The 20,671-nt window shown below is 39.8% G+C and overlaps 1 protein-coding gene across 1 annotated transcript; it reads left to right on the top strand.

Annotated features, from left to right (window-relative positions):
• Nucleotides 1-6,201: 6,201 nt before the first annotated feature.
• prelid1a (PRELI domain containing 1a) lies at nucleotides 6,202-20,663 on the top strand. Its single transcript, XM_061901971.1, has 6 exons — nucleotides 6,202-6,357; nucleotides 11,621-11,743; nucleotides 15,294-15,519; nucleotides 15,618-15,731; nucleotides 15,905-15,983; nucleotides 19,080-20,663. The coding sequence occupies exons 2-6, from the start codon at nucleotides 11,652-11,654 to the stop codon at nucleotides 19,199-19,201; spliced, it is 633 nt and encodes a 210-aa protein (XP_061757955.1). The 5' UTR covers nucleotides 6,202-6,357; nucleotides 11,621-11,651; the 3' UTR covers nucleotides 19,202-20,663.
• The last annotated feature ends 8 nt before the right edge of the window (nucleotides 20,664-20,671 follow it).

The following is a 20,671-nucleotide window of genomic DNA, read 5'->3' as shown; positions in this document are numbered from 1 at the left end:
GGCTTAGCCTACATTTTTCTTTACGTTCTTGAGAATCATATATAGAACCTGGCAGACCTATATGGGAGGAAGAAGAGGGGTAAAGGCACTGGGCATGCAATGCACCCGGCATTAGATAATTCTTCAGATTGGGTATATGCTCCCAGAAATACTAGTGTGCAGAACTGCTTCTCAATGGGGAGTGCGTTACAGCAATGTGATGAAAAGAAAAACAGTTACTCGAGTGTGATTTATAGTAACACTAACCAATGACCCTCCATCCATCCATTTTCTACCGCTTATTCCCTTACGGGGTCGCGGGGGGCGCTGGCGCCTGTTAATGGTAATTTATTACCCGTTTATTCCAATATATCTGGAAGGAAGCAGATGTAATTTAATCCTGCAGTTACTGACTGCTCACCTATGTGTTTAAGCTGGTCTACATATTACCATATTGTAATTGAAAGGTAAAAAGAACAAGAAGGTGTGATCGTGGGGTCAATAGAATTTGCATATAGTTCATTCGGTAATGGAAAAAGAAATAGATGTTGACTCCACATAATTTTTGTGTTAACATAATCCATAACATCTTAATCAACAAATTAGAACGGTGCTGTGACGCTTTGCTGGCTTCGTGGTGTGGTTGCGTTCTCTCGTGGATGCAATGCGGAATGGACACAGCGTGAAGGTCAGGATGATGATTTATTTACAACTACAAAAATAGACTAAGAACACAAAGACTTGCACATAGGCACTATAGACAAAACAAACAGAACTAGCATGGGAGCTAGAAAGAACAGAAAGCGCTAGCATGTGAGCCAGGTACAAACGAAGGAATAACGTGGAGGCTAACAAGTACAAAAGATATTTACCACGATCGGGGATAGCGACGTCACCTGTTGCATAGAAAGCAAGTTTTATACTGCCAGGCCGAATGGCAAACAAAGGCAGGCTTAAATAGGGAGGTAATCAAAAAGCAGGTGGGCGTGACACAAATACGTAACTAGGCAACGGAAAAAAACAAGAAGTGCCACCAGGAACTAAGGAAGTCAAATAACAAACAGGATGTGATATACAAAACAGAACCAAACCAGAATATACCATGATCAAATTGCGGATCATGACAGGTACGGCACCAGAGGATTGGTCTTCAACTGGATAAGAAGATACTTAACCAACAGTAAAGGTAAGAGTACACATGACTAAAGTGATAAATATACAGTATCCTGTGGCGTACCCCAGAGAACAATACTGGGACCAAAATTGTTGTTTCTCTAAATAAACAACATTTGTAAAGTTACAAAGCAATTAAAGTTAGCATTTTATAATAATAATAATGGATTAGATTTATATCGCGCTTTTCAATTGTTAGATACTCAAAGCGCTCACAGAGAAGTTGGAACCCATCATTTATTCACACCTGGTGGTGGTAAGCTACATCTTGTTCAGGAGAACACACAGAAGCTAATAGAACAATAACAGAAGAAATGAACCAATTAAAGAGATCGTTTAAGGGTTATACCTGTATAGCGCTTTTTTTACCTTCAAGGTACTCAAAGCGCTTTGACACTCATTCACCCGTTCACACACACATTCACACACTGAGGGCGGGAGCTGCCATGCAAGGCCCTAACCATGACCCATCAGGAGCAAGGGGGAAGTGTCTTGCTCAAGGACACAACGGTTGAAAACAGAATGGAAGGAAGCAGATCCAAATGGCAGAGGGATCGAACCAGGAACCCTCAGGTTGCTGGCACGGTCGCTCTGTCTACCGAACCACGGCATTTGACAAAAACAGGCTATCTTTTAACCCCAGTATAACTAAAATAACGCTATTCGGTAAAAGTAGAAGGGAAAGTCAAACACAAATAAACAACCTACGGAAAGGGTGAAATAAATAACATTTCTGCTGGGCGTAGTAATAAAAGACACATTAAAATGGAAATCTCAAAATTATATACAATATGGCAATAAGTACTTTAATAATAAGTAAAGCAAAATATGTTCGGGACCAAAAATCACTCCATACTCTCTACTGCTGGCTCGTGTTATCATATATGAGTTATTCTGTAGATATATGGGGAAATTAGTTTGAAAGCACAATTCATTCACTGACCGTGTTACCAAAGAGGTGAGTCAGAATAATACATAATGTTGGATATGGAGAACATTCAAACTCTTTATTTAATCAATCAAAAATATTTATATATGGGGTAATTGCTACAATTATACACAAAGCAAACTATAACCCGCTACCCCAAAATATACACCAATCAGGAGCATTTAAACCTGGGGAAAAAAATAAAACTTCAAACATTGGTATCAGGAACAACAATTAAGACCTCAGGTATATCAATATAGAAAACTCCATCCATCAATCCATTTTCTACCGCTTGTCCCTTCCGGGGTCGCAGAGGATACTGGAGCCTATCTCAGCTACAATCGGGCGGAAGGCAGGGTACACCCTGGACAAGTCGCCACCTCATCGCAGGGCCAACACAGATAGATAGACAACATGTAGTGTTTCCAATCAACCTATCCCCAGGTGCACGTCTTTGGAGGGTACCCGGAGGGAACCCACAAACTCCACACAGAAAGATCCCAAGCCCTGAATCCAACCCAGGACCTTTGTACTGTGAGGCACGCGCACTAACCCCTGTACCACCGTGCTGCCCAGTATGTTAAACTACATTATGGAAGGGGATTAAGCAAAGAAGTCACGCAAATTACAAAACACGATCAACTTTAGGAAACTTGTTCCAATATAAAGTGTTTACATAGTGCAAAGGAGAAGAAAGATCAACACCTCGAACCTGGTTGAAAAATTAGACAATCTTATTCATCTCATAATGTCAATCAATCAATCAACCAATGTTTATTTATATAGCCCCAAATCACAAATGTCTCAAAGAGCTGCACAAATCGTTACGACTACAACATCCTCGGAAGAACCCACAAAAGGGCAAGGAAAACTCACACCCAGTGGGCAGGGAGAATTCACATCCAGTGGGACGCCAGTGACAATGCAGACTATGAGAAACTTTGGAGAGGACCTCAGATGTGGGCAACCCCCCCCCCCCCCCTCTAGGGGACCGAAAGCAATGGATGTCGAGCGGGTCTAACATGATACTGTGAAAGTTCAATCCATAGTGGCTCCAACACAGCCGCGAGAGTTCAGTTCAAGCGGATCCAAGACAGCAGCGAGAGTCCCGTCCACAGGAGACCATCTCAAGCGGAGGCGGATCAGCAGCGTAGAGATGTCCCCAACCGATACAGGCGAGCGGTCCATCCTGGGTCCCGACGAGCGGTCCATCCTGGGTCTCGACTCTGGACAGCCAGTGGTCATCAGACCGGACCCCCTCCACAAGGGAGGGGGGGACATAGGAGAAAGAAAAGAAGCGGCAGATCAACTGGTCTAAAAAGGAGGTCTATTTAAAGGCTAGAGTATACAGATGAGTTTTAAGGTGAGACTTAAATGCTTCTACTAATGTGAATCACATCCTACCTAACTATCTATTTATGAAAACCTTATTTATTATTTATGTACCTTATTTACTTCCCTGTTTATTTCTTCATTTGTGAGCTGTTTGTGTTACAGATTAAGTACAAACAAACGTGTGGGACATTGCTATGAAACAAAAAGGGGTAGGCTTAATCATGATCTGCTTTTTCCTACTCCTTTTTCGGTATTGAGAAACTGGATTTTTTTGCGAGGTACTGTATTGAAATTGCATGCATGTGCAAAATAAACTTAACACAGTGGTTTTCAAATGGGGGTAGGCGTACCCCTGGGGGTACTTGAAGGTATGCCAAGGGGTACGTGAGTTGTTTTTTTTAATATTCTAAAAATAGCAAAAATTCAAAAAACCTTTAGAAATATATTTATTGGATAAAACTTCAACAAAATATGAATGTAAGTTCATAAAATGCGGAAAAAAATACAACAATGCAATATTCAGTGTTGACAGGTTGTTTTTTTGTGGACATGTCCCATGCTGTCTTGGATCCGCTTGAACTGAACTCTCGCGGCTGTGTTGGAGCCACTATGGATTGAACTTTCACAGTATCATGTTGGACCCGCTCGACATCCATTGCTTTCGGTCCCCTAGAGGGAGGGGGGGGGGGGGGGGGTTGCCCACATCTGAGGTCCTCTCCAAGATAATTCTGGGAAATTATTTATCCTTCTATTGTGTTGCTAGTGTTTTAGTGAGTTTAATAGTACCTGATCGTCGGAAGGGTGTATCCACGGGTGTCTCGAGGCCAGTGTCTGATAGAAGTCGACGGCAGCTGTATGTACAATTCAAGCTCAGCTGATCTCCGGTAAGTGGCGAATTTTTTCCACAATTTTCTCACCGAAAACTGCTAGATGACATTTGGTCGGGATCCATGTTCGCTTGACCGCTCTGATCCGAAGTAAAGCTTCCCCTCTGGGAATTTTAAACAAGGAATCACCATGTGTTTGTGTGGCTAAAGGCTAAAGCTTCCCAACTCCATCTTTCTACTTTGACTTCTCCATTATTATTTGAACAAATTGCAAAAGATTCAGCAACACAGATGTCCAAAATACCGTGTAATTACGCGGTTGGAGCAGACGACTTTTATCTGCGTGTGTGCTCAGCGCTAATATTTCTTAACAGTCCGTGACGTCAAGAAATTCCAGGGAAATTTAAAATTGCAATTTAATAAACTAAAAAGGCCGTATTGGTATGTGTTGCAATGTTAATATTTCATCATTGATATATAAACTATCAGACTACGTGGTCGTTAATAGTGGGTTTCAGTAGGCCTTTAACATCACGTCAAGTCATGTCAAGTCAAGTCAAGTCAGCTTTATTTGTCAATTTCTTTACATGTAAGGCATACAAAGGAATCAAAATTATGTTTCTCACTCTCCCATGCGTAGACAAAATAAAAAGAAAACACAACAGTAAAGTGCAACGTGAAAATGTCTACCTACTAAAGTGACAATATATATAGTTCCTGTTGTTTTTAAGAAAGGTTGAGAACCACTGCCTTAACATACAAGGGTGCATCTTCTTCACACTGAAATAAACAATACGTGACGAATTTGATGTGGAGTGATCATTATATATGTGAAATCATTGTGCTAGTGTGTGTGAACTATACTATTCTTAATTAATAACCCAAACTGTAGCCTCTATCAGTGGTTTTCAAATGGGGGTACGCAAACCCCTGGGGGTACTTGAAGGTACGCCAAGGGGTACGGGAGATTTTTTTGAAAACATTCTAAAAAAAAAAGCAAATATTCATAAAACCTTTATAAATATATTTATTGAATAATAATTCAACAAAATAAATGTAAGTTCATAAACTGTGAAAAGAAATGCAACAATGCAATATTCAGTGTTGACAGATAGATTTTTTGTGGTCATTTTCCATGAACATTGATGTTAAAGATTTCTTTTTTTGTGAAGAAATGATTAGAATTAAGGCTTCACGGTGGCAGAGGGGTTAGTGCGTCCGCCTCACAATACGAAGGTCCTGCAGTCCTGGGTTCAAATCCCAGGCTCGGGATCTTTCTGTGTGGAGTTTGCATGTTCTCCCCGTGAATGCGTGGGTTCCCTCCGGGTACTCCAGCTTCCTCCCACCTCAAAGACATGCACCTGGAGATATGTTGATTGGCAACACTAAATTGGCCCTAGTGTGTGAATGTTGTCTGTCTATCTGTGTCGGCCCTGCGATGAGGTGGCGACTTGTCCAGGGTGTACCCCGCCTTCCGCCCGATTGTAGCTGAGATAGGCCCCAGCGCCCTCCGCGACCCCGAAAGGGAATAAGCGGTAGAAAATGGATGGATGGATGTTTAGAATTAAGTTCATGAATCCAGATGTATCTCTATTACAATCCCCAAAGAGGGCTCTTTAAGTTGATGATTATTTCTATGTGTAGAAATCTTTATTTATAATTTAATCACAAGTTTTTAGTTATTTTTATATATTTTTCCAAATATTTCAAGAAAGACCACTACAAATGAGCAATATTTTGCACTGTGATACAATTTAATAAATCAGAAACTGATGACATAGTTCTGTATTTAACCTCTTTATCTCTTTTTTCAACCACAAATGCTTTGCTCTGATTAGGGGGTACTTGAATTAAAAACATGTTCACAGGGGGTACATTACTGAAACAAGGTTGAGAACCAATGTTCTAGATAAATGCAATGTAAAATAGCACAGCTCCATTTCACCCTCTCGTGTTCGACATATGTATCGCAGTATGAAATTGACCGGACGTGACGTCAGGATTTGACCTTCCGCCCTGCTTGTGTGTCACACTCGATTTGCCGCCCCGTAAATTCCGAGCGGACGGGAGTTGAAACATGCAAATAATTATTCTATGAAGAGGACCGCCGTTCAGGTAACCATATTTGTCTCTGGAACAGCTTAGACTATTGGTTTTTGACCCAATTGTGCCGTTCGTTCATAGTTTTCTTATGCTAGCCTAGCTCCTGCTATCAATGCTAACAGTGTGTGTACGTGACACATGACGCTGGTCGCATGTTGACATCTAATTAACTATGCGGACCAAGTTATTGTTGCAATAACTGAATATATTTGTTTTACTCTTTTAAATGCTGCTGCCACATTAGGTGGTAAAACGTAGGAAAGTAATCACGACAGCTACCACGATCCATCCATCCATTTCCTACCGCTTGTCCCTTTTGGTGTCGCTGAAGCCCATCTCAGCTGCATTCCCATTCGAGTCCTAATTACTATAGTCTTAAATGAGTTTATTATATACTTAGCTCAGAACACTGTTTTTTCTCCTAATTTGCTCTAATTAGGCACTACTTAAATTGGCCCCAGTGTATGAATGTTGTCTGTTTATCTGTGTTGGCCCTGCGATGAGGTGGCGACTTGTCCAGGGTGTACCCTGCCTTCCGCCCGATTGTAGCTGAGATAGGCACCAGCGCCCCCCTCCACCCCAAAGGGAATAAGCGGTAGAAAATGGGTGGATGGATGAATTTTTCAAACTGAGACTCACTGACTTTGGCTCATTTTCTGTGAAGAGCATACCATCCATCCATCTTCTTCCGCTTATCCAAGGTCGGGTCGCGGGGGCAACAGCCTAAGCAGGGAAGCCCAGACTTCCCTCTCCCGAGCCACTTCGTCTAGCTCTTCCCGGGGGATCCCGAGGCGTTCCCAAGCCAGCCGGGAGACATAGTCTTCCCAACGTGTCCTGGGTCTTCCCCGTGGCCTCCTACCGGTTGGACGTGCCCTAAACACCTCCCTAGGGAGGCGTTCGGGTGGCATCCTGACCAGATGCCCGAACCACCTCATCTGGCTCCTCTCGATGTGGAGGAGCAGCGGCTTTACGTTGAGTTCCTCCCGGATGGCAGAGCTTCTCACCCTATCTCTAAGGGAGAGCCCCGCCACCCGGCGGAGGAAACTCATTTCGGCCGCTTGTACCCGTGATCTTATCCTTTCGGTCATGACCCAAAGCTCATGACCATAGGTGAGGATGGGAACGTAAATCGACCGTTAAATTGAGAGCTTTGCCTTCCGGCTCAGCTCCTTCTTCACCACAACGGATCGGTACAACGTCCGCATTACTGAAGACGCCGCACCGATCCGCCTGTCGATCTCACGATCCACTCTTCCCTCACTCGTGAACAAAACTCCTAGGTATTTGAACTCCTCCACTTGGGGAAGGGTCTCCTCCCCAACCCGGAGACGGCATTCCACCCTTTTCCGGGCGAGAACCATGGACTCGGACTTGGAGGTGCTGATTCTCATTCCGGTCGCTTCACACTCGGCTGCGAACCGATCCAGCATACCATATTTCCTTCAATTGCCGCCGGGGCGCTAATTAATTTAAAACCTCTTGTCACTCCTGCGCTTACCAAAGGCATGCGGTAAAAGTAAGCATGCGCTAATTAATTTAAAACCTCTTCTCACTCCGGCACTTACCAAAAGTATGCAGTAAAAATAAGTGTGGTGTAAGCTTGGACCTTAAATCCTACTAAATAGCTCTTAATCTTCTTCCCTTTATGCGATTTCAAATGTCCGGTATTGAAATCAGCCTCCTCCATTTTGAAAATGATGGCAGGGGAAGTGTCACTCGTGACGTCACAAGTTTGACCAGGCGGTCATACTAAGCATGCGCTAATTATTTTGGGAAGCGAGTTTGATCCGGCAGTAATTCAAGGCAGGCGCATACTATATGCCCTGCGGCAATTCAAGGAAATACAGTATATCCATACTTGCCAACTCTCCCTATTTTACCGGGAGACTCCCGAATTTCAGTGCCCCGCCCAAAAATCTCCCGGGGCAACCATTCTCCCGACAACAATATTAGGGGCGTACCTTAAAGGCACTGCCTTTAGCGTTCTCTCTCAAAAGAAGACTGTTATATTTATCTCCGTTATCCACAGGTTTATCTATAACCCATAAAGTAGGCAGGCACGGAGTTATTTCTCAGCGTGTGTTTATTCCAGCCGGCACGTTAATATGCTGACACATAATATCCGGATTCCCATCATGCATTGCTTCAAAACTGCGGCAAGTAGTAATGTCCAAAAACATAACAGAAAGGAAGCAGAAGAACGAAGAAAAGACATGGTGACGACGAGTAAGAAGAAAAAGTACGCTTGCAAGTTCCAAAATGATTGGAAAAAATAATTTCAGTTCATCCAGGACAGCTCGAAGGGGTATGCTGCCTGTAAATTTTGTAGATCAGACTTTTCCATTGAATATGGTGGCAGAACGGATATACTCCTTCATGAACACGGTGGCCGAACGGATTTACTCATTCATGATTATTTGAATATATATATATACAGAGGTGAGTAAGAAAGCGCTACATTTACTCCTATACATCTACTTGAGTAACTTTTGGGATAAATTGTACTTCTAAGAGTAGTTTTTATGCAACAGTCTTTTACTGGAGTATATTTATAGAGAAGAAACGCTACTTTTACTCCGCTCCATTTATCTACATTCAGCTCGCTGCTCCCTACTGTTTTTTATCGATCTGTTAATGTTTGTTTTGGTTTGTTAGACCTTCAAAGTAGGATCTACGCATGCCTGCGTTTCACCAATCACATGCAGTCACTGGTGACGTTGGACCAATCAAACAGAGCCAGGCGGTCACATGACCGTCACACGTGGAACCCGACTTTTTTAAATAAGTTGAAAAACTTATTGAGGTGTTACCATTTAGTGGTCAATTGTACGGAATATGTAATACTGTGCAATTGAATAATAAAAGTTTCAATCCATCAATCAATCAAAAGTGTAAAGGAAAAAAGACACTTTTTATTTCAACCGTACTTCCCGTAAAAAGCCTAAAGACTGATCGCACAGTTCCTGTCTTCACAATAAAAGTGCCGCTCCATCGCGCCTGTGCTAACAAAATAAGAGTCTCCAAAAGCCAGCGCAAACAAGCTAGCAAGCTACAGAGTTCTCCGCCAATGTATTTATTGTAAAGTGTATAAAAACGAATATGGAAGCTGGACAAATAAGATGCCAAAAACCAACGACTTTCATGTGGTATTAGACAGGAGGAACTTTTTTTCTCCTCCATTTAAAAACGTGGACGTTGTCAGCACTACTGTCTGATTCCAATCAGTGCAAGTCATCAGAATCAGGTAATACACCAACTTATATTCTTGTCTTCATGAAAGATAGGAATGTATATGTTAAACATGCATGTATATTCATTAAAACACCTTTAACATGTGAACAAAAACGGCAAAATACATATATATATATATATATATATATTAGGGCTGTGAATCTTTGGGTGTCCCACGATTCGATTCAATATCGATTCTTGGGTCACGATTCGATAATATATCGATTATTCGATTCGATTCTCGATTCAAAAACGATATTTTTCCGATTCAAAACGATTCTGTATTCATTCAATACATAGGATTTCAGCAGCATCTACCCCTGTCTGCTGACATGCTAGCAGAGTAGTAGATATTTTAAAATAAAAGCTTTTATAATTGTAAAGGACAATGTTTTATCAACTGATTGCAATAATGTAAACTTGTTTTAACTATTAAACGAACCAAAAAACTTATTATATCTTTGTGAAAACATTGGACACAGTGTGTTGTCAAGCTTATGAGATGCGATGCAAGTGTAAGCCACTGTGACACTATTGTTCTTTTTTTATTATTTTTTATAAATGTCTGATAATAATGTCAGTGAGGGATTTTTAATCACTGTTATGCTGAAATTATAATTAATATTGATACTGTTGTTGATATTCATTTTTGTTTCATTACTTTTGGTTTGTTCTGTGTCGTGTTTGTCTCCTCTCAATTGCACAGTTTATTGCAGTTCTGAGTGTTGCTGGGTCACGTTTGGTTTTGGAATTGGATTGCATTGTTATGGTATTGCTGTGTAGTGGTTTGTTGGATTGATTAAAAAAATCGATTTTTTAAAAATGAGAATCGATTCTGAATCGCACAACGTAAACGATTCAAATCGATATTTTCCCACACCCCTAATATATATATATATGTATATGTATATATATATAAGGTAGATCACCTCGACTTGGTCATTTATTAAGTAATTGATTAATGATTAATGTTGAAAAACTTATCGGCGTGTTACCATTTAGTGGTCAATAGTACGGAATATGTACTGTACTGTGCAATCTACTAATACAAGTTTCAATCAATCAATCAATCAATCAATCAATCAATGCCTACTGAGCATATGGTGCTGTTAAGTTATTGTGGCTCAATTTGCCTTAATTTTTTTTATTGTCATGTATTATTATTTAATATATATTATTGTTTTAGTTGCTTAAGAGATATTCCTGGCTCTGAATTTGGAACCTGAAGTGGTTTTCACTTCACATGTGTGCTTGAAGCTCATCGAGAGAATGCCAAGAGTGTGCAAAGCAGTAGTCAGAGCAAAAGGTGGCTGTTTTGAAGAAACCAGAATATAAAACATGTTTTCAGTTATTTCACCTTTTTTTTGTTAAGTGCATAACGCCACTTGTGTTCATTCATAGTTTTAATGCCTTCAGTGACGATCTACAACGTAAATAGTCATGAAAATAAAGAAAACGCAATGAATGAGAAGGTGTATCCAAACGTTTGGCCTGTACTGTATGTCGATCTACATAGCAATATTATCTATACCGGTGTAATATCGGTATCGGGCCAATACTAGTCAGACTAGCTCACGTTTACTTCTTTACTATGTTTATTAAAGATATGGATGTGTTTTGTTATGTTGTTGGAAATTTCCGAAAACAGCAAGACTTTAGGCAGTGTTTCTCAAACTCAGAACACACATTGCTCTCCAAGTACTGCCGTAATGACCAACATTAAAATACAGTTGAGTAGTAGGCCTAAGTAGGCATTAAAACCAGGCAAATGATTTATTTAACAAGTATGTTTAATACTTGTTTTGCTAATTTAAAATTACACACAGTTTGAACAGTAACACTGCGTTAAAATATATAAAACACTAATCACTTATTAGAATATTTGGCGTACCACTAGACGGAGCCCGTGTGCCACAGTTAAAAAAACTATTGCTTTAGGGCAAAACTTCAAAGGATTTAAAAAAGTATCGATACCTTAACAGTTTGTGGAGTGCCTTTGGATCTTCAAATTCAATTGAAGCTTTGCACGTGTTTTTCTTTACAGCAGGGTGCTTGGATCCTAAGCTGACGGAACAATGGTCAAGTATTTCTGCTGCGCAGGTTTGCTAAAAAGCTCCTGGGACCAAGTTTGCCTTGCTTTCTGGCAACGCTATCCAAACCCTTACAGGTGAGGCCAAAGGTCAGGAGAGAATGCATTTGTTATTGACACACGTGTTCCCACTCATGTCCTTATTCCACTTATCCAGATTACACAACAGTGCATCAATCTCTAAGGAAAAGCCCAACTGTATTCAATTATATGATTGAAAAAGATATCATATGAAGGCCAAGCTAGGTAACATAGTGACCAAAATAGTACTAAAATTAGTAATACAGTTAATACAAATGTCAGTGTAGTGTAGTTTCTCCCTAATGGTCACAATTAACTTAAACATGCTTACACTCATGATACATTAAAATATTTACTCTGGTTTGTCAAACTTCTACTTAAAGGGAACTGCACTCTTTTTGCCTATCGTTCACAATCATTACAAGAGACAAGAACACACTTCTTTTTTTTTAGGATTTTAAAGAGAATAAAAAACCGCTTGAAAGATGCAGCTAATGGGAGTCACCGATATTGCCACCAAAACCCTCTCAAACAACTTAACACTCCAGCAGAGTTATATATATATGTATACACACCCTGCAAGTCTACATATAATGTAGTAACAGACAGGTTCATAACAATATGTAATATGTTCAATATTTACCGTATTTTGATTATTCTAATCCTTTCCAGGACTGATTTCTTCTGCGCATTGATTTCTGTTTCCATAGCAACGCACCTCTGACTCCCGGCAACAAACACGTGTTGCCACTTCTGCAATCAAACACGTTTGTGTTTTCTAATCAAGGCATACTTGGTAAATGACAACGTAGACAACTATTTTTGGACAAATGAGGATTCACAACCTTATACTTTTGAAGCTAAATATACTGCTGCTTATAGAAGCCAGTGCGAAGGAAGAGTGAGACATTAGAGCAGATCTATTTCGACATAAATAGATTGCTTACCCAAAATCAACAGTAAATGTTCCTGGTCTGGTTGGACTAGACCAGGGGTCGGCAACCCGCGGTTCCGGAGCCGCATGCGGCTCTTTGACCACTCTGATGTGGCTCAGCTGCATACTTGCCAACCGCCCGAAGAAGTCCGGTAGAATTCCAATTTTAATGTCACTATCAGAAATCTGGGTGAACATTTTTCGATTTTAACCCAGATATCAACTTTAACAGTGTGCCATGATGACAATACCTCTAACACCTCTTTGTACATGTCATCGCGCCAGGATTTTCACCATGCTATCTGCGCGGTCACATTTTGGATGCGACATCTAAACGCATACGCAACTGCAAGGCATACATGTTCAACAGCCATACAGGTCACACTGAGGGTTGTGATATAAACAACTTTAACACTCTTACTAATATGCGCCGCACTGTGAACCCACACCAAACCAGAATGACAAACACATTTCAGGAGAACATCCGCACTATAACACAACATAAACACGACAGAACAAATACCCAGAATCCCAAGTATCCTGACTTTTCCGGGCTCCATTATACACCTAGTTACCACCAATCCAACCCCGCCCACCTCAACCGACGCACGTAGGGGTGGGGGTCAGGGGGGTTGGGTTGGTGGTAGCTGAGTGTATAATGTTCTGTCGTGTTTATGTTGTGTTATAGTGCAGATGTTCTCCTGAAATGTGTTTGTCATTCTTGTTTGGTGTGGGTTCACAGTGTGGCGCATATTAGTAAGAGTGCTAAAGTTGTTTAAACGGCCACCCTCTGTGTAACCTGTATTGCTGTTGAATAAGGATGCCTTGCAGTGTCTTACGTGTGTCTGCATTAGCCTTGTCAAACAATTCTTTGGGCTGGCAAGCTATTCGTACAAGCTGTACAGGGCGGTAGTGACATCATTGTACGCCTTTAGTATTGTTCATTGGGTGTACACCAGCGTACATTCGAGAGAATAATTACTCTGAAATTCGGGAGTCTCCCGGGAAAATTAGGACGGTTGGCAGGTGTGACGCTGTCAAGCAGCATTCATATAAAACTTGCGGGCCGCACTAACATTAAATTTTCATATTAAGGTGGGGGCCGCGTATCTGAGACCCCTGGTTTATACATAGCAAAAAAAAAACTGTATGCCGTAATATTTCATTTTAAATTTCAAAAGAGTTATGTGGCTCCCATTGTTTTCTTTACTTTGTGAAATGGGTCAAAATGGCTGTTTGAGTGGTAAAGGTTGCCGACTCCTGGACTAGACGAACAACTTTCCATCGAGTGGGTCACACTTAAATATCGATCATGATACACGCAGCACGCCAGGCGTGTTAGTACAACTACAGGACATACGCTGTCTGACAAGCTCTGCTGTGTACAAACAAAACTTGAAATTTGGGCTAATACTTTACAGATACTGTAATGTGATTGGTGTCCTATGGCAGTGTTGTGCATTACAAGCTCAAAAGCGTTTCGTGTTGACGTAGAAGCTAGGTTATCTCTTGCTGTAGTTAGCTTTTACAGGTGATACCATATAATCAACAATCGCGTTATTATGCTTATTAATGTCATGACATACTTTGTAATATGAATTTACACTTGTAACATTGACCTTCTGTACATATTATTACAGTTTTGTAAATTTTTTTATCTTAACACAATTTAATACTCAAATTATTATGATTGAAAACATTCCTTGTGGTACTTTACTACTGTATTCTCATAAATGCGTGCACTTTTTCTCGCATTATGATTTGGTCCTGATAAGTTTAAATTTGGTATTACTACCATATTCTCAGAAACATATGTATATTTTATTGAGTTATTTTGTTATACTGTACCCTTCCAAATATTCTTTATATATCATGAAATTTCTAATATTCATTGTCATAAATTCCAAACATTTATATCCTATGTATCGCCCAACCTTATGTGTTACAAGGGTTTTAGTTTCATAGTTTACATGCTCAAAGCCGAAACAGTGCGGAATATAATGCTAACAACACTTTGGAACGTTAGCGCCCTCTATGTAGCCATGTAAATGTTGCAAACAGCCCTTTTTAATTTTGTTAAATTCCCTTTTCCTTGCCATATTATGACTATTTTCACAAAATTACAATTCATTTTGTGTTAATATTACAACTTTGTTGTATCACCGGTGTTATTGGTTACAAACTCATTAAATCATAGTTTACATGTCATGAAGTTACATCTTATTTCTTACAACCGAATTCACAAACAATTTAAAAGCAACAAACATTTTGAAGATATAATACTGTCTTTATGACCATAGATTAACGTAGTAGTATTTTAATACTTTTGTTTTTACTTGTTCATGTGATTCTACTTCATTCTCACACAAATACTACAGTTTTCTTGCAATATTACTACTTCATTCTCATATATATGAGTTTTTTCTTTATTTCCATATAAAAATCTCATAAAATGACAACTTTACTGTCAGAATTTAATAGTAAATTATTATGCCTTACATTCTCTAGTACACAGTATACAATTATTTCTGTTTATATTGGCATATGTAGATAAATATATATATCCTCTTTTTACATAAAGTGTAAATAATCTTTTATAAGTGTTGGATACAGGACAAGTTAGGTATCAAATAATTGAGCACATTGTGCTGTTTCTGTGTGTGTCCATTTTAGTAACCATGTATTGACAGAAGACATCATTTTCCGAGAGGTTACTCCCGCCAACTGCCTCATTTCCAGACGTCTGCTGACCAAAACGAGCCGTTCGCCGCGCTGGATGGAGCGCTATCTTCCAAAACAAATGGCTAGCTCCGCTTACATCCTTGAGGACTCCGTAGTGGACCCTCAGAAACGAACAATGACCACACTTACATGGAATATCACCCATGCTCGTCTTATGGTACAACAAGTGTCCTGTTAACACAAAGGCTCTGTTGTTGACATAGGTACAGTATATTTAATGACCTCATGTTGCCCTGCTTTCTTCTTTGACCCCAGTCTGTGGAGGAGCGGTGCGAATACAGAATTAACCCTGAGAATGGCAGCTGGACAGAGATAAAAAGAGAAGCTTGGATCTCTTCCAAAGTGTATGGACTCTCGAGGGCAGTTCAGGTCAGCAGAGCAAATTTGTAACCAACACACCCGTCACACTTGCTAGATAATTGACTTGTATGCTCAATATTGTTATTTTTATTACGCTGAAGGGTTCTCGGACGTTGAAAGAAAGCAAGTAATTTATGCATTGATTTGTATGGGGCTGATGCAGTGTTTTTGTGTTTTTCCAGGAGTTTGGTCTAGCAAGGTTTAAGAAAAGTGTTACCAAGACTATGAAGGGCTTTGAATACGTGCTGGCCAAAATGCAAGGTAAGCTTTCTCTTCAAACAAACTATTTGCCGTGTTTAATTGAGGAAACATTAAGTCAAGTGTTCTTATTCCAACACACAATTTGTCAAAGTGCAGAAGGCTCATATTTGGAACGTAAGAATAACTCTTAGGTCTGATCAAAGTAGTCGTAGTGTGCCCAATCCAACCCTGTCAGTGTGACAGTATTCTTTATTGAGCGCATGTGAAACATTTGCACCTGCCGGCTGGCAACGCTTTCGTTGTGTAACTAGAAAAAAAATTGGGACGTGACACAAAACCCCTGCTGACGAAAAAAGTTGGCTCTGCCAAGTACAATTTGACAACAACTCGCTTGTTCTCATATTGTTCTATATATCATCGCTTAGTCCAATCATTTTAACTCAAAATTATTTGGATTTTTGCCCAGTTTTTCCAAAAAAATAACTAAAAGAAGCTTAAACTGTTTTCATGCACTGACAATCTATTTGTTAGGCAAGTAGACATTGTCGTCTGTGCATCAATGGCCATGATGCATTTGCATGTAATTGTAATTCCAATTTCCCCAAAATCAGATTTTTTTCTGAAGCATATTTAGATTGTTCTGCTTTTCCCATGACTGTTCACTCTCAAATCATTGTAAGAAAAAAATCAATTAAACAAAAGATGCACCGGATTATAGGGCGCATTGAAGGGGTCATTTTTCTGAATTGAAAACACTTCCTTGTGGTTTACATCACATATAATGGTGGTTCTTAGGTCAAAATGTGCATAGATTGTTATACAGATCCTCTTTAAGCCGCTTTGTGACAGTCGCTTCAGTTTTTTTTTTTTTTTCATTTTGTGGGCGGTCTTATTTACGTGACTCACCTTCGGTGTTGTTTACTTGAGTCATATTGCAGTCTCTTTTGTGTGACTGCCATCTACTGGTCACATTTATCATTTCACCATGTACCAAATAAAATAGCTTCGAGTTCAGTAAGCACAACCACAATTATTCCGTAGGCGCACCGGGTTATAAGGCGTACTATCGAGTTTTGAGAAAATGAAAGGATTTTAAGTGCGCCTTATAGAAAAATTCAGTAATGTTGCTTTCAAACATAACTGAACAACTAAATATTTTTCCTAGAGTTCTGCGCCCCCCGCCCCCTGCTAGACAAGAAATGATTTTTTTGTGTGATGATTGTACACATTCAAGTGTTGATTAACTGTTCATATCTCAGATGTGCACATCAATTAGTCTGTTTGTTTTATTTAAACAGTTACTCAGCATCATCTGTGAATCACTAAAATACCCACACCATGTAAACATGTGCATACGTGAGCCATAAAGATGGTGTGAGGCACCGCGCATTTTCCCGTTCAGTTCACACGCAATACATCTCAACTTTGCCGTGTGGAAAGGCGTGTCAGGTTTTTGTGGTATAATACAAAACCCGTTTCCATATGAGTTGGGAAATTGTGTTAGATGTAAATATAAACAGAATACAATGATTTGCAAATCCTTTTTAACCCATATTCATTTGAATGCACTACAAAAACAAGATATTTGATTTTCAAACTCATAAACTTTATTTTTTTTTTTTCAAATAATTAACTTAGAATTTTATGGCTGCAACACATGCGAAAGTAGTTGGGAAAGGGCATGTTCACCACTGTGTTACATCACCTTTTTCTTTTAACAACACTCAATAAACGTTTGGGAACTGAGGAAACTAATTGTTGAAGCTTTGAAAGTGGAATTCTTTACCATTCTTGCTTGATGTACAGCTTGAGTTGTTCAACAGTCCGGGGTCTTGTTGTCGTATTTTACGCTTCATAATGCGCCACACATTTTCTATGGGAGACATGTCTGGACTGCAGGCAGGCCAGGAAAGTACCCGCACTCTTTTACTATGAAGCCACGCTGTTGTAACACGTGGCTTGGCATTGTTTTGCTGAAATAAGCAGGGGCGTCCATGATAACGTTGCTTGGATGACAACATATGTTGCTCCAAAACCTGTATGGACCATTCAGCATTAATGGTGCCTTCACAGATGTGTAAGTTACCCATGCCTTGGGCACTAATACACCCCCATACCATCACAGATGCTGGCTTTTGAACTTTGCGCCTATAACAATCCGGATGGTTATTTTCTTCTTTGTTCTGGAGGACACCACGTCCACAGTTTCCAAATATAATTTGAAATGTGGACTCGTCAGACCACAGAACACTTTTCCACTTTGCATCAGTCCATCTTAGATGAGCTCGGGCCCAGCGAAGCCGGCGGCGTTCCTGGGTGTTGTTGATAAATGGCTTCTGCTTTGCATAGTAGAGTTTTAACTTGCACTTACAGCTGTAGCGACCAACTGTAGTTACTGACACTGGTTTTATGAAGTGTTCCTGAACCTATGTGGTGATATCCATTACACACTGATGTCTGTTTTTGATGCTGAGATAAAAGGTTCGTAATATCGCTTACGTGGAGTGATTTCTCCAGATTCTCTGAACCTTTTGATGATTTCACGGACCATAGATGGTAAAATCCCTAAATTCCTTGCAATAGCTCGTTCAGATATGTTGTTCTAAAACTGTTAGACAATTTGCTTACAAATTGGTGACCCTCACCCCATCCTTGTTTGTGAAGTACTTAGCATTTCATGGAAGCTGCTTTTATACCCAATCATGGCACCCACCTGTTCCCAATTAGCCTGCACACATGTGGGCTGCTCCAAATAAGTGTTTGATGAGCATTCGTCATCTTAATCAGTATTTTTTGCCACCTTTCCCAACTTCTTTGTCATGTGTTGCTGGCATCAAATTCTAAAGTTTATGATTATTTGCAAAAAAAACATGGTTATCAGTTTGAACATCAAATATGTTGTCTTTGTAGCATATTCAACTGAATATGGGTTGAAAATGATTTGCAAATCATTGTATTCCGTTTATATTTACATCTAACACATTTTCCTAACTCTTATGGAAACGGGGTTTGTGCATGAAGCCATTTTACGCCGGGCTTGACGCCATGCATGATGGCAGTTCAACTACCCAATTTTTGTGGTGATCCAGAGGTACATTTTTCCAGAAAATGTGGTCAGCTATAGGAACTTAGATTTACTCTGATGACTGATTGCAGGTGAAACGCCATCGAGGAGTTTGGCTGAAGCGGCGACAGAGCGTGCAAGGGAGACGGCGCTGGCAGCTAAAGAGAAAGCCAAAGACTTGGCCTCACACGCCCAGAAGAAACAATTTGTGTGACAAACTCCTGTTTCTGTTGCAAGGACTCTTGTCTTGAAATCCTCTTCATCTCTGTGATGCACTGTGGGGGACAAACTAATGCAAGTGGATTCCTCTATGAGGAAGTAGCCGGCTGATCTGGTAGGAGAACCACATCAAGCCACTTGGCTTGCACCTGTGTCAACCTGATCATGTTGCTTTGACTGCACTTCATCTCGCAGCTTGGCAGACTGAATGTTCGCTATGTTTTTCTAACTAACCACGATCAACATTTCAATCTATGTTTAAAGGAGTTATATTATGATTTTTTTTTCTACATTTAAAACACTTCCCTGTGGTTTACATAACACGTAATGGTGGTTATTTGAAAATTGTTTTGCATATATTTTGTTCAACAGACTTATCTGGAATACACTTTTTTGAGAGAGTTTTTAGATGTGAATAAACCGTCATCACTCGGCCTGGACGGAAAACAAATTTTGCTCGATTATATATTATTGCCTGTAAACAATATTATTGCCATTTTTTTTTTTTTTGACCAAATTATCACTGATGTAATGCTAATACAAAATAATAAATATAGATCCTTTCAAATGCAATCAACATGCATTTCTCTTATAAACTTCATAATTGGAATGTGAACTTCTAAACCTCCAAATTGTACTAAACAATAAAATTTACCTTGTTAAAGTTTTGCACTTGAATAAAAATCACAACCAAAAGGCTTTCAGCTATGCTACGAACGCAGTAGGCACTGATCCAGTTAAAAGTATTTTTTAGGAAAATCATTCTTTATTTTGCCCGAAGACGTTGATGCTATTCTCTTACATTAGAAGGCTAAGCTAGCTACACATCAAATCGAGCTAAGATTGCTTACAAATCATTTACAAATTTCTAACCTACTATTATTATTACTTACCGTTTCATTGTCTCCGCCATTGCCATTAACAGCAGGCACGAGCCTGCCGTTATAAGCATTTTCGTTCATTGGCTTTTATCGTGGACATGTCGATTACAACCGCTCCTACTTACATTAAAAATGGCAGACTCACGCAAAGCCCTTTTGGTCAGCCTTTACCACGTATGGAGTTGTCTGCAAACATCACAGGTCTTATATCAAAGAACAGAGCAAATTCCAAACAGCTTGTTTGGAGGAAGTATGACTAAAGGCCACATTTTATAAATATCTCTGCAATGCCTCCATGGTTTGGTTTCAAATTTTCGGGACTTGCGGAAATGCACATAAGCAGATACCATCAGGTTAGAAAACGTGGTTTTGAATAATAGGGCCCCTTTAATAGAGATCCACATTTTTATAACAAATATAAAACATCTTCCTGCCTGTTGACTGAAATTGCATTATCTACAAAACACATACTTTATGCTTAAGCAACATTTAATATGTGACATTTATATTTAGAACAATGTGCTCTTAGTATATCAGTAAAGTATCCTTTTGTCAATAAATGGACAATCTTTTTCACCAGTGTG

The sequence above is a fragment of the Nerophis ophidion genome, linkage group LG05, assembly GCF_033978795.1.
Source record: "Nerophis ophidion isolate RoL-2023_Sa linkage group LG05, RoL_Noph_v1.0, whole genome shotgun sequence".
In the NCBI taxonomy this organism is placed as follows: Eukaryota; Metazoa; Chordata; class Actinopteri; order Syngnathiformes; family Syngnathidae; genus Nerophis; species Nerophis ophidion.
This window is presented reverse-complemented; position numbering and strand designations above follow the sequence as displayed.

Bases quoted from the DNA above. Each gene is read 5' to 3' on its own strand.
- prelid1a (XM_061901971.1), top strand. From the start codon at position 11,652: ATGGTCAAGTATTTCTGCTGCGCAGGTTTGCTAAAAAGCTCCTGGGAC. The intron at 15,520-15,617 runs GTACAACAAGTG...CTTTGACCCCAG, and splicing joins TCACCCATGCTCGTCTTATG to TCTGTGGAGGAGCGGTGCGA. The intron at 15,984-19,079 runs GTAAGCTTTCTC...GACTGATTGCAG, and splicing joins CGTGCTGGCCAAAATGCAAG to GTGAAACGCCATCGAGGAGT.